We start from the raw sequence: 12076 nt of genomic DNA, 5'->3' as shown, positions 1-12076 counted from the left end.
ATTTAATTTTTGAACCTCTTCTAAGTTTCACTTGGATCGGACGACTTTGATGTTTTGAGAAACGGTACTATACAAACCAGCGAAATAAGAATATTTTAAAAGAGCGAGAAAAACGTTCTGTGAATTTGTTGATGATTAATCATTTGGTCTAAATTTTATTAAATTTTTTTACTTTCTAAGTACTGTATCAATAAATAATATTTTTTAAAGTTCTTGTACCTCAATGTGTACCTTTAAACCAAACAATTGAATTTTCAACTAAAAAAGAAGAATTCTCAACACAAAATATAAAAATTGATATTTAGGCAAAATCAGATTTTTATTTGAAATCAAAAACGGTTGAATAAAAATAAAAAAATTTCATACCAAACAGATGAATTTTGAACACGAATTGAATTTTCAACCAAAAAATTTGTTTCTGTTAAACAGAAAAATATTCAGGCCTCACTCTTGAATTTTTAAGCCAGAAATACGAGCGTTTGACAAAACAGTTCGATTTTCAACTAAAAATATGAATTTTGAATGAAGAAAATTATTGCATAAGTTTTCAACTAAACAGGTCCATTTTTAACTGAAAGCAAGTATTTTTGACCAAAAAAGATAAATTTTCAAGAAATTGTAGCTATATTAATTTTCAATAAAAAAACTAATTTTCCACAAAGCAATTAAATTCCCGTACCAGTGCTTCTTCCAACGTCAAATGCACCCTTTTCCATTTTCTCCTTTCCATTCATCATTCCCCTTTCCCTTCTCTCGTTTCCTCTTTCTCATTTCACTTTTTCTCTTTATTTTCATTTCCATTTTCTCCTTCCTTCTTTCTCTTTACTACCCTTCCCTTTCCTTTTTTCCTTCCCCGCTTCCCTTATATTTTTCCTTTTCCAACCCTTTTCCATTTCCACTTGCCTTTATTCAATTCCCATTTTCAGTTTTCCAATTTCCCTCTTATTTGAATTTTCTATTTTCCCTTCCTCATTCCATATTTCACATTTTCCTTTTTCTTTCCTTATTTCCATTTTCCCTTTTACTTTCCCCTTTTTGCGTTCTTATTTTTCTTCTCACTTCATTATATTTTCCCATTAACTCTTTCCCAATTTCCTGTTACCTTTTATATGTTTCCTCTTCCATTTCATCTCTCTCGTTTTACTTTTTGATTTTACCTTTTCCATTTTACTCATCCATTTTTCATTCCCCTTTCCTATTTTTCTAATTATTTTTTCCCTTTTTTAAATGTATTGTTGTTTAAAATTCGTTCACTCAAAGTGAGGTAATAATTAATCGAAGTCAAGAAACTTAATTTATAATAGTTTATTATGCGCTTAGGGGGGGGGGGGGGCTTTCGAAGAGTGTATGGTTTCAGTACCGAGTTATGGGCGAGCAGGAGACATGTACTGAAAAGATAAGGAAGTTGAAAAATTCACCCTTCCTCTTGGTGGATATGATATTTTTTTATAATAAAATCGATTATTTCTGAAATTTCTCGATAAACAGTCATGCACTCAGCCCATATTAGAATTCGAATGAAGGAAGCATTATATACGGTAGTTTTAAGGACAATTTATGCGAACTTACTATAAATTGCCTAAAATTCAATTTTAAAATGTCTATAAATTTCTGGTAATTCATAAAAATTGAAGGTCATTTTTGGTAATTTTACAGGTACATATGATAATTACCATAAACTATCAAAAATTCATTTTTAATCAATTTTGTATATATCCATAAATTTATGAAATTGTCGGTAATTTATGCTAATATTACAGATGATTTATGGTAACTTACCATAAACTATCTAAAATTCAATTTTAAACATTTTTATATGTCCAGAAATTTGTGAAATTTTTCTTACATAATTTATAGTCATATAATAGGTCAATTTTGGTAACTTACTGTGGAATGGAAGCTTCTAATGTGTCCCCTAAGGGTTTACATTTTTCTTACACCTTCTCTATTCCTTTACACACCCTCCACACACTTACTTGGTGGTGAAAGGGGGACCTACAGTTTAAGGTGGGTTCCGAACCACCAAGAGCAACAGCCTTAAGTACTTAGAGAAAACCCTTTTCTCTAGAGGTACCGGTCCCACGACTCTCCGGAGATGAACAACTCCCTTGCTAGGCTAGTGTTCACCGCATGGGTGATAATCACCGTTGGATTGTCGCACAAAATGTATGGATTGATTTACTAATTGGGATGGTCTTCGAATCTGCGAAGGTTACTATATAATTGTTTATTTATTATAATTGGGTTCTGTGACCATGACCGGGGCATTGTTTTTCCTGCTCTTCTGCCTTTTCCCCCTTCTTCTACGATAAGAAGGGGGATCGGGCGACGATAGCAGGAAAAATCGGGACCTCAGTTTTTAACTCAACCTCTACCGAGTTGAGTCGTACTTCTCTTGAAAGTGAATAAATATCTATACATTGAATCACTGTGTTTCGTTTAATGTAAGTGGTGAATAGTGAGTTTAGTGCTTTAAATAAAAGGTTCATTTATTACTCGACAGAACATGGTCCTTCGAGCCGGATTACCAACATTTACGAACATCACAACTCAGTATCGATGCATGAAAATTCGTTAAATATCTTTCAGCTTCTATAATCTACTGTATAACAGGTGAGCTTGTTCCAAAACTACTCATTTATTTCCTTTAATCGGCAACGATGGCAAACGAGCAGCTTGTTATTCTAAACAAAAAGAAGGGTACTATCAAGGGTCAAATAGCTCATTTTAAAAACTTTTTGGCCAAATATCGTGAAGAAGAACCGGATGCAATAAAATTAGGTTTACATTTGCAAAGATTAAAAAATACTTTTGAAAAGTTTGACGATATACAGGATCAAATCGAGTTGTTAGACACAGAGATCCCCCATATCGATCTTGTCCTCGACCGTTATGCCATTCAGGATGATTATCTTGAAATTGTGGCAGACGGTGAATGCCTTTTAACATCAACGCAACCTGCAGATCAATCAACAGGTACCATAGATCGTACTTTGGACGTTCAACAGACGAAGCGCAGGGTAAAGTTGCCACTGGCTACATTGCCAACCTTTAGCGGTCGTTATGAAGAGTGGCTTGCTTTCAGGGATTCCTTTACATCCTTGATACATGATCAAACGGATTTAACTAATGTAGAAAAACTCCAATATTTAAAATCGGCACTTAAAGCTGATGCAGCACAAAAAATATCAGTTTTTTCGATAACTGAAGAAAATTATAATCGCGCGTGGCAACTCTTAGAAAAAACATACCAAGACACACGTTTAATTATTTCCCGACATCTTAGTTTAATTTTGCGTCTGCCTGTCCAAGAAAAACAAACCTCAGAAGGTTTAATAAAGTTAGCTGATGATACACAACAACACATGTTATCACTAGCTTCATTAGGCTTAAAGATCTCAGAAGAAATTTTAGTTCAAAACATTGAAGAAAAATTGCATAAAACGACATTAGAAAAATGGGACGAAACCCTAAAGCGAAACGAATTCCCTAAACTCGACAATATGTTGGAATTCTTATACAGAACAGCCGCTCGTTTGTTTTAGCGCGAATCTCAGAATAAAAGTCTCAGCAAAGACACAAGTAGCATACCAGGTATTTCTAGAAACCAAAGAAACGCAAAACAGCTTTCCTAACATCGACTATAAAACCATGCCCGGCTTGTAGATGCAAGACTCAACCCCTTTTTCGATGTAAGAAATTCCGCAGTTTTTCAATTCCGACAAGAATTCAAGTTGTGCAAGATGCCTCACTTTGTCCAAATTGTATTCGATTTAATCACAAATTAGAGGAATGTAAATTCGGTAATTGCATGATTTGCAACAAAAAACATAACACTCTCTTGCATCTTGAGTCTTCATTCTTTAAGTCATAGCTCACAAGACCCACAGGAAACAGTGATCGATACATCTCATTAACGACAAAAATTCCAATGAATCAATTAATAATAAGCGCATTCCTTTATTCATTGGATAAAGAGAGACGACCGATACGATGTCGAGCTCTTCTTGACACCTGCTCATCTGCTAACTTCATAACGGAGAAATTAGCCACGGCACTACGATTGCCAAAGAAGAGATGTTCTGTTCCTGTGGGTGCATTAAATAACCTAACAACAGTCGCTAAAGCTGTAGTCAAAATAACAATTCGTTCTTTACATAGCAGTTATGAAAGAACACTTAGCTTCCTCACGATTCCACAGATATCTGAATTAGTACCAAATGATATCATTCTTCAGGAAGTGATGAAAATACCTCCGAATATACAACTCGCTCATCCAACATTTCATTTGCCATCAAAAGTGGACATGCTTCTTGGATCTGGACCATCGTTATCCATGTTTTGTGGGGATTCAATCATATTATCTGATCGGGCTGGCGATTTAATTTTACAAAAAATTAAACTAGGATGGATCGCAGGCGGAAATGTTAATTACATGTCTCTCACAACATCACGCGCGATAAAATGCAATTTTGCGGAGCTTAGATCTGAGATTTCTAAATTTTGGGCATTGGAAGAGGGTTTCAGTCAAATTAATCTTTCTCCTGAAAAGATTGCATGTGAAGAACATTTTCGTATTCACACAACTCGTAATGATTTAGGTCGATACATAGTAGCATTACCCTTTCGACAAAATCATGAGAGATTAGGAGAATCACGATCCGTAGCCTGAAAACGCCTTAATAGTCTCGAACCAAGATTTAATCATCAACCCGAACTGAGAAGTCAATATTCGGATATCATTGAAGAATATTTAACACTCGGTCACATGTCGCCAATTCAGGATCAAGGAAAATTTGGTTTTTATTTACCACATCATGCGGTATTTAAGGAAGATAGTTCAACAATAAGGGTCAGAGTAGTCTTCGATGGTTCAGCAAAATCCGAATCCGGTCTTTCGTTAAACGATACATTAATGGTAGGGCCCACATTACAAGATGACATACTATCGCACATACTTCGATTCAGGTTCCACATATATGTACTGACAGGCGATATTGAAAAAATGTATCGACAATTCGAGATTCGAGACGAAGACAGAAGGTTTCAAAGAATTCTGTGTCGGCGCGATGGAATAAATCTTGATTCCCTTCAATTAAATACGGTGAAATTTGGAATCAGTTCTTCCCCGTTTCTTGCCACACGGGCTATTAAGCAATTAATTATTGATGGAGGTCATCAACATCCAAAGGCAGCTGGTGTTCTTGAAAGAAATCTCTTACGAGGAATTCCAGATACTAGCATCAATAAAAAAATCCAATTTAATTATGGTAAAACTTTAAAAACCCTTGGTGTTTCATGGAACTGCAGTACTGATAGCATAATCTACTCAGTGCACTCTCCCGTACTAAAATCCAAAATTACTAAAAGAACGGTACTCTCTGAGATTGCCAAACTTTTCGATCCCCTAGGCTTACTAGGCCCAATCATATTATTCGCAAAAATAATCATGCAGAAACTCTGGGAGTTAAAAGTAGATTGGGATGAGTCATTACCGAATAACATACACAAAACATGGGTGGAATTTCATTCGAAAATAACGCTGCTTAGTGACTTGTGTTTTGAAAGGAAGGTAATCGTGAATGGAGCCATTGACGTTCAGCTGCATGGATTTTGTGATGCAAGCGAGAAGGGTTACAGAGCTTGCATATATATTAAATCAAAAAATAGCCAAGGTTACTCTGAAACAAAATTACTTTGTGCTAAATCTAGAGTAGCCCCTTTAAAAACTATTAACATCACACATTTGGAGCTCTGCGGCGGAGAACTGCTTGCAAAATTGTACTCAACAGTGCATAAAGCAATTAATGTTTCCATAAAAAAACTGTTTTTTGGACCGATTCGACAATCGTCTACTTTTGGATAAATAAGTGTCCTCATCATTTAGAAACTTTCATTACAAATCGCGTCTCTCAAATACAACAAAAAACGAAAACTCAAGATTGGAGAAACGTGCGCACGAATGACAACCCTGCCTAAGCATTATCAAGAGGACAAATGCCCGCAAAATTTATTAAAAATGATCTTTGGAAGTTTGGTCCAGATTGGCTGAACCGGGAAGAATCCACTTGGCTTATAATCGACATTCCATCATCAAATAAATTCCCCGGGTTGAAGAAAGAGTTCTGCTTAAACACTCTTCCAAATTCAGAATTCTTTAACAAATTTTCTTCATTCTCAAGGCTAAAAAGAATTGTTGCGTATTGTCTTCGATTAAAATCAGAAAAACTCTCAAAGGGGGCTTTTACGAGCATCAGAAATAAACAATGCGGAAAAGGCTATAATTCGTGCAACTCAAATCACTCATTTTGCCGAAGAAATGAACGATTTAAAAATAAGAAAAAGAGTTCACAAAAAGAGCAAATTAACATCACTCGATCCATTTATTGATCGAGACGGAATAATTAGGGTAGGAGGCCGATTAAAAAACTCATCCATGCCTCAATCTCAACAGCATCCCATGTTCTTGCCACGATCAAGCCATATTACTGGGCTAATAATTCTCAACGAGCATTTGGAAAACAAACACGCCGGGATACTGACAACGTTTTATGCTGTACGTCGACGATTTTGGCCCCTCGATGGCCGAAGTCAAGTGCGAAAGATCATTCGTAAATGTATCACATGCTTCCGTATAAATCCGTCGACAGCTGAATACTTAATGGAAAACTTGCCAAGCATTAGAATAACTCAAGCGCGTCCATTTAGTAAGGTTGTAGTCGATTATTGTGGTCCATTTTACGTTAAAGAAAAAAAATTCCGCAATCAATCGTGAGTCAAGGCTTACGTCACAATTTTCATCTGTCTCGTCGTTAAGGCAGTGCATCTCGAAGTAGTTAGTGACATGACCACCGAAGGTTTCCTAGCTGCTCTACGTAGATTCACAGCTCAACGTGGAAGGCCTAGTGTCATATATTCCGACAATGGTTCCAATTTCATAGGTGCAAATAATGAGCTAAATGATATTAAATGTCTCTTACAATCTGAGATGCACAATGAAAGGGTTTCTCACGTCCTTAGTGACCAAGGGGTTCAATGGAGATTCATTCCCCCTTTATCGCCTCACTTTGGAGGAATATGGGAAGCTACGGTTAAGGTATTCAAACATCATTTTAAACGTGTCATAGGTGATGTCCTTTTTACCTTTGAAGAACTTAATACGTTTGCCATCGAACTCGAAGCGATCCTAAATTCACGCCCCCTCACACCTATTTCTTGTGATCCAAACGACATGCTTGCTCTCACTTCTGGTCATTTCATAATAGGTGACTCTCACAAATCTACCAGAGGTGGATCTCACTTTAGCACCACCTTCCGCATCGGCGAGATGGCTACACATACAAAAAATGCGTCAGCACTTCTGGAGAAGGTGGCACAAGGAGTATCTCAACGAGTTAAACATTCGGCATAAGTGGAAAAACGGAGAAAACCAAATAAAGGTGGAACCATCGTTCTCCTCAAGGAAGGCAACATTCCACCCATGCAGTGGCCAATGGGGCGTGTCATTGAAACATTTCCTGGATCGGATGGGATCGTAAGAACTGTAAACGTGAAAACGGCCAAAAATATCTTCAAACGAAACGTGAGAAAACTAGCACCCTTACCCATTGATACCAACAACGTCAACGTTTGAAATTGTGGCAAAGTGTTCCTCCTTTTATTTTTTCATTTAAATCTATCGATAATGCTATGTAAAATATTGTGCGCAGATAGATTATAAAAATTCATGATTATAAGATTGAAATAATGTATTAATCGTTCTCTTAACCGAGGGGGGAGGATGGATTGTCGGACAAAATGTATGCATTGATTTACTAATTGGGATGGTCTTCGAATCTGCGAAGGTTACTATATAATTGTTTATTTATTATAAGTGGGTTCTGTGACCATGACCGGGGCATTGTTTTTCCTGCTCTTCTGTCTTTTCCCCCTTCTTCTACGATAAGAAGGGGGATCGGGCGACGATAGCAGGAAAAATCGGGACCTCAGTTTTTAACTCAACCTCTACCGAGTTGAGTCGTACTTCTCTTGAAAGTGAATAAATATCTATACATTGAATCACTGTGTTTCAATTAATGTAAGTGGTGAACAGTGAGTTTAGTGCTTTAAATAAAAGGTTCATTTAATACTCGACAAAACAACCGTAAACTACCAAAAATTCAATTTAAAACATTTTTTTAAATTTCCGAAAACATATGAAATTGTTGGTAATTCATGGTAATAATACAGCTAATTTATGGTAACTTACCATAAACTATTCAAAATTCAATCTTAAACATTTATATATTTCAAGAAATTTATGAAAATTTTCGTAATTCATGGTAATATTATGGGTAATTAATGGTAACTTACCATAAATTGTCTAAAATTTTATTTAAAAATTTTAATTTTCAGAAATCTATAGACATTTTTGTTCATTTATGATAATTTTACAGTTAAATATATTAAATTACACTAAGCTAATCAAAATTAAATTCTAGAGATTTTTATAAATTTTCGAAAAAATATGAAATCGTTGGTAATTAATGATAATATTACAGTTAATTTATGTCAATTTACCATAAATTGCCAAAAATTAAATTTAAAGATGTCTATAAATTTCCGAAAATGTATGGAAATGTTCTGTCACTTATGGTAATTTTACACTGAAATATGGTAAATTACCATAAACTACCAAAAACTCTATTTTAAACATTTTTTTAAATTTCCGAAAATATATGAAATTGTTGGTAATTCATGGTAATAATACAGCTAATTTATGGCAACTTACCATAAAATATCCTAAATTCTATTTTAAATATTTTTATACATGTTCAAAAATTTATGAAATTTTTCGTAATTTATGATAATATTGTGAGTAATTTATGGTAACTTACCATAAATTGTCTAAACTTTGATTTAAATATATCTATACATTTTTAGAAACTTATAGACATTTTCGGTCATTTATGATAATTTTACAGTTAAATATGGGAAATTACAATAAGATAATCAATATTAAATTTTAAACATTTTTATAAATTTCAGGAAATATATGAAATTGTTGGTAATTTATGGTAATATTACAGCTAATTTATGGTAACTTACCATAAATTACCCAAAATTCAATTTAAAAATGTCTATAAATTTCCGAACATTTATGGAAATGTTCGATTATTTAAGGTAATTTTACAGGTGAATATGGGAATTTATCGTAAATTTCCAAAACAATCAATTTCAAACATTTTTATCAATTTCGGTAAATTTATTAAATTTGTTGATATTTTGTGCTATTATTACAGGTAATTTATGGTAAATTAAGATATATGATCAAAATTATATTTCACAATGTCTATAAATTTTCGAATATTTATGAAAATATTCGTTCATTTATGGTAATTTTAATGGTAAATATCGTAACTTACCATAAATTACCCAAAATTCAATTTTAAACATTTTTTATAAATTTCGGAATATTTATTAAATTTTTTGGTATTTTATAGTAATATTACAGGTAATTTATAATAACTTAAGGTAAAGTGCTCAAAGTTCTATTTAAACATGTCCATAATGTTCCGAAAACTTTCAGAAATTTCCTGGAATTTTTGTTAATTCACGGTAAGTTGAAACTTTCCATAAATTACCGCAAAATTCTATTATCTGCAACCAAAATTTCCTTTCAGTTTTTATAGTGGGTGGGCTGATTATCGTAAAACGCGAGTTCGTAGATGTATAATTTTCATTATTTACCTCTGATGTCACTTTTAACTCCCTAGGGAGTAAAAAGTAGAGCTTCAGTCCCGGTTTATAGACAACGAAAAGGGATAAAATTATGCATGTGTAATAAAAAATAATTTACAATTGTTCATAACTATCTCCGCTTAGATTACTGCAAGATTTATGTGACTAAATAACGAATTAATCAACAAATTAAAAGATTACCTAAAAAAAGACTATAAAAAGATACCTCACAATTTTTTTCGCAAATGAAACTGGCTTCGGCTATGAAGTTTTAAATGGCTATTTTTCAAAAAAAGAGGAAGAAGAAAAGAAAGATTTTCTTTCTTTTTTCCATTTTTAAGCAATATCTACTCTTAAAATATTACTTGTGAAGAATAAGGCCATAAAATAATGCCTTAAAATTGTCTCGCAAATTCAACTGACATCGTTTCTAAAGTTGTAAAGTTTAATGCCATATGAATTTTACTTAATTCTCATGTATTGCAAACTAAGTTCATAAAAATGAAAAAGCAATGTTATTTATGTTTTATAATATTTTTTGCATTTTTTCGACATAGAATTGCGATGTTCTTAGGCGAAAAAAATGACAAGGAAAATTCCCTTTTACTCTAATTCTAATTTTTTTCTTTCCATCCTATTTTCTTTATTTTTACAATCACATGGCATTTAATGATCAGACATTTAAAACAAATGCTTCTACTAAAAAAAAATAGAAAAACTTATTTTATTATTTTTTCGAGAACACGATTTTTTGATAAATCTTTGAATTTGATAGTTAATTTTATTTGATAAAATATCAAATAATATAATGAATTCCTGAACAATTTTTCATTAATTTCGTAAAGAGAAGCGGATTTTTTTCTTATTATTATATAAATTTCGCCAAAAGATTAAATATTAGTTATTTTCATGTTATTACTTTAGGAGTACTATGTTTTTACGCAGTTAAAGATCCCAATATTACCAGAGACGAAAAAATGTATTATGTAATTTATGAATATTATAAGACAACTTTGTAACATTGTATTTCTAAGGGAAATAAAGTAATTAAAGTTTTATCTCAAAAAAGCACTTTAAAATTACGAAATTTTTAGCTGAATTTATCAAAAACTTTCATAAAATTCTGATATTGTAACTGGAATTTATGAAACACCTAACTGAATTTTTCTGAAATTTCCTTCAATTTACAAGAATTGTAACTTGATTTCCCAAATTTATTATAATTACAGAAATTTATCATCAGGATAACTAGTTTTTATGAAAACAGAAAAATCCTAAATTTGGGAAAATACTAAAACGGAAAACTGGCAAATAAATGAAAATTTTGTAAAATTAAAATTACGAAAAAAAATGAAACTACCGAATATGCTAAGTAACGTATTTGAAATACTCCAAAATTTGTGGATACCCGCAATTAAAAATTACCGAACGGTCAAATTTCCCTAAAAAAATATACATTAATTTTTTATTTTTTATATGAAGTTTGAAATTTTGGTAATTAGAAGTGTCGAGATTTCACTTATTTCAAGAAAGTATTAATTTCGTGAAACTGAAATTTCATGATTTTGACAATTCTGGCTTCAGAGTTTCAGAAATTTGCTTCATTTTTCTAGTTTTATTAACTTTTTCTATCAATATATTTTAATTTTGTTCTTAGATATTTTCAGTAGTTCGATGTTTTTCGGTGATTTAGAATTTTGTAAATTTTCTAGTTCGGTAATTATATTTTGGGCATTTTTAAATATTGGCGAATTAAATTTTTTGGCGAAATAAATGTATGCCATATAAATTTTGGTTTTTTGATTAATAAAAAAAAATATAAAAGTTTAAAAAGATTATTAGTATTTGTATATGGAATATTATTTTATTCCACTGATGAAAGATCGTATGTTAAAATTATTACAAGAGAAAACTAAAAGAGCCCAAAAGTCAGCATCGGTGCCCAAAAAAGCTCAAAATTATGGTTTGAAGAAAATATTAGAATTCGGTTGTGGTAATGTTAGGGGATAGCATCTCCAAAAACTAATTTTGAAAATGCATTGAAAGAATGGTAAGAGCATAAAAAGGAAAAGGAAAGGGTAAAAATAGATATTGCTGAGGTTGAAAGACAAGATATTGGGGTTGAATGGGGGGAGTGTAAGAAGAAAGAGAAAAAGGAGTTGTTTTGGCAAAAGGAAAAGAAGGCCCGGATAGGGGATGGATAGGTGAAGGTTAATGTGTGAGGAAAGATAAATAGATGAAAGTCGTTAAGGAGGCCGAAAAGGAAAAAGCAGGGACTTAAACATAAAGGAAGAATTAGGAGAAAGAGAAAAATAGGAAGGAAATGAGGAAGCCTAAAGGAAACACAGAAATGGCA

The 12076-nt window shown here is 32.6% G+C and overlaps 3 protein-coding genes across 3 annotated transcripts; all 3 read left to right on the top strand.

Moving 5' to 3' along the window:
* The first annotated feature begins 2660 nt into the window (after window positions 1-2660).
* LOC117177107 lies at window positions 2661-3545 on the top strand. The gene has a single exon (XM_033367600.1). The coding sequence runs from the start codon at window positions 2661-2663 to the stop codon at window positions 3543-3545; it is 885 nt and encodes a 294-aa protein (XP_033223491.1).
* A 386-nt stretch (window positions 3546-3931) lies between these two features.
* LOC117177098 lies at window positions 3932-4672 on the top strand. Its single transcript, XM_033367589.1, has one exon. It carries the CDS (start codon window positions 3932-3934, stop codon window positions 4670-4672), a length of 741 nt encoding a protein of 246 aa, XP_033223480.1.
* Window positions 4673-6319: 1647 nt separating this feature from the next.
* Window positions 6320-6775, top strand: LOC117177089. Its single transcript, XM_033367581.1, has one exon. The coding sequence runs from the start codon at window positions 6320-6322 to the stop codon at window positions 6773-6775; it is 456 nt and encodes a 151-aa protein (XP_033223472.1).
* The last annotated feature ends 5301 nt before the right edge of the window (window positions 6776-12076 follow it).

The sequence above is a fragment of the Belonocnema kinseyi genome, chromosome 1, assembly GCF_010883055.1.
Source record: "Belonocnema kinseyi isolate 2016_QV_RU_SX_M_011 chromosome 1, B_treatae_v1, whole genome shotgun sequence".
NCBI lineage: Eukaryota > Metazoa > Arthropoda > Insecta > Hymenoptera > Cynipidae > Belonocnema > Belonocnema kinseyi.
This window is presented reverse-complemented; position numbering and strand designations above follow the sequence as displayed.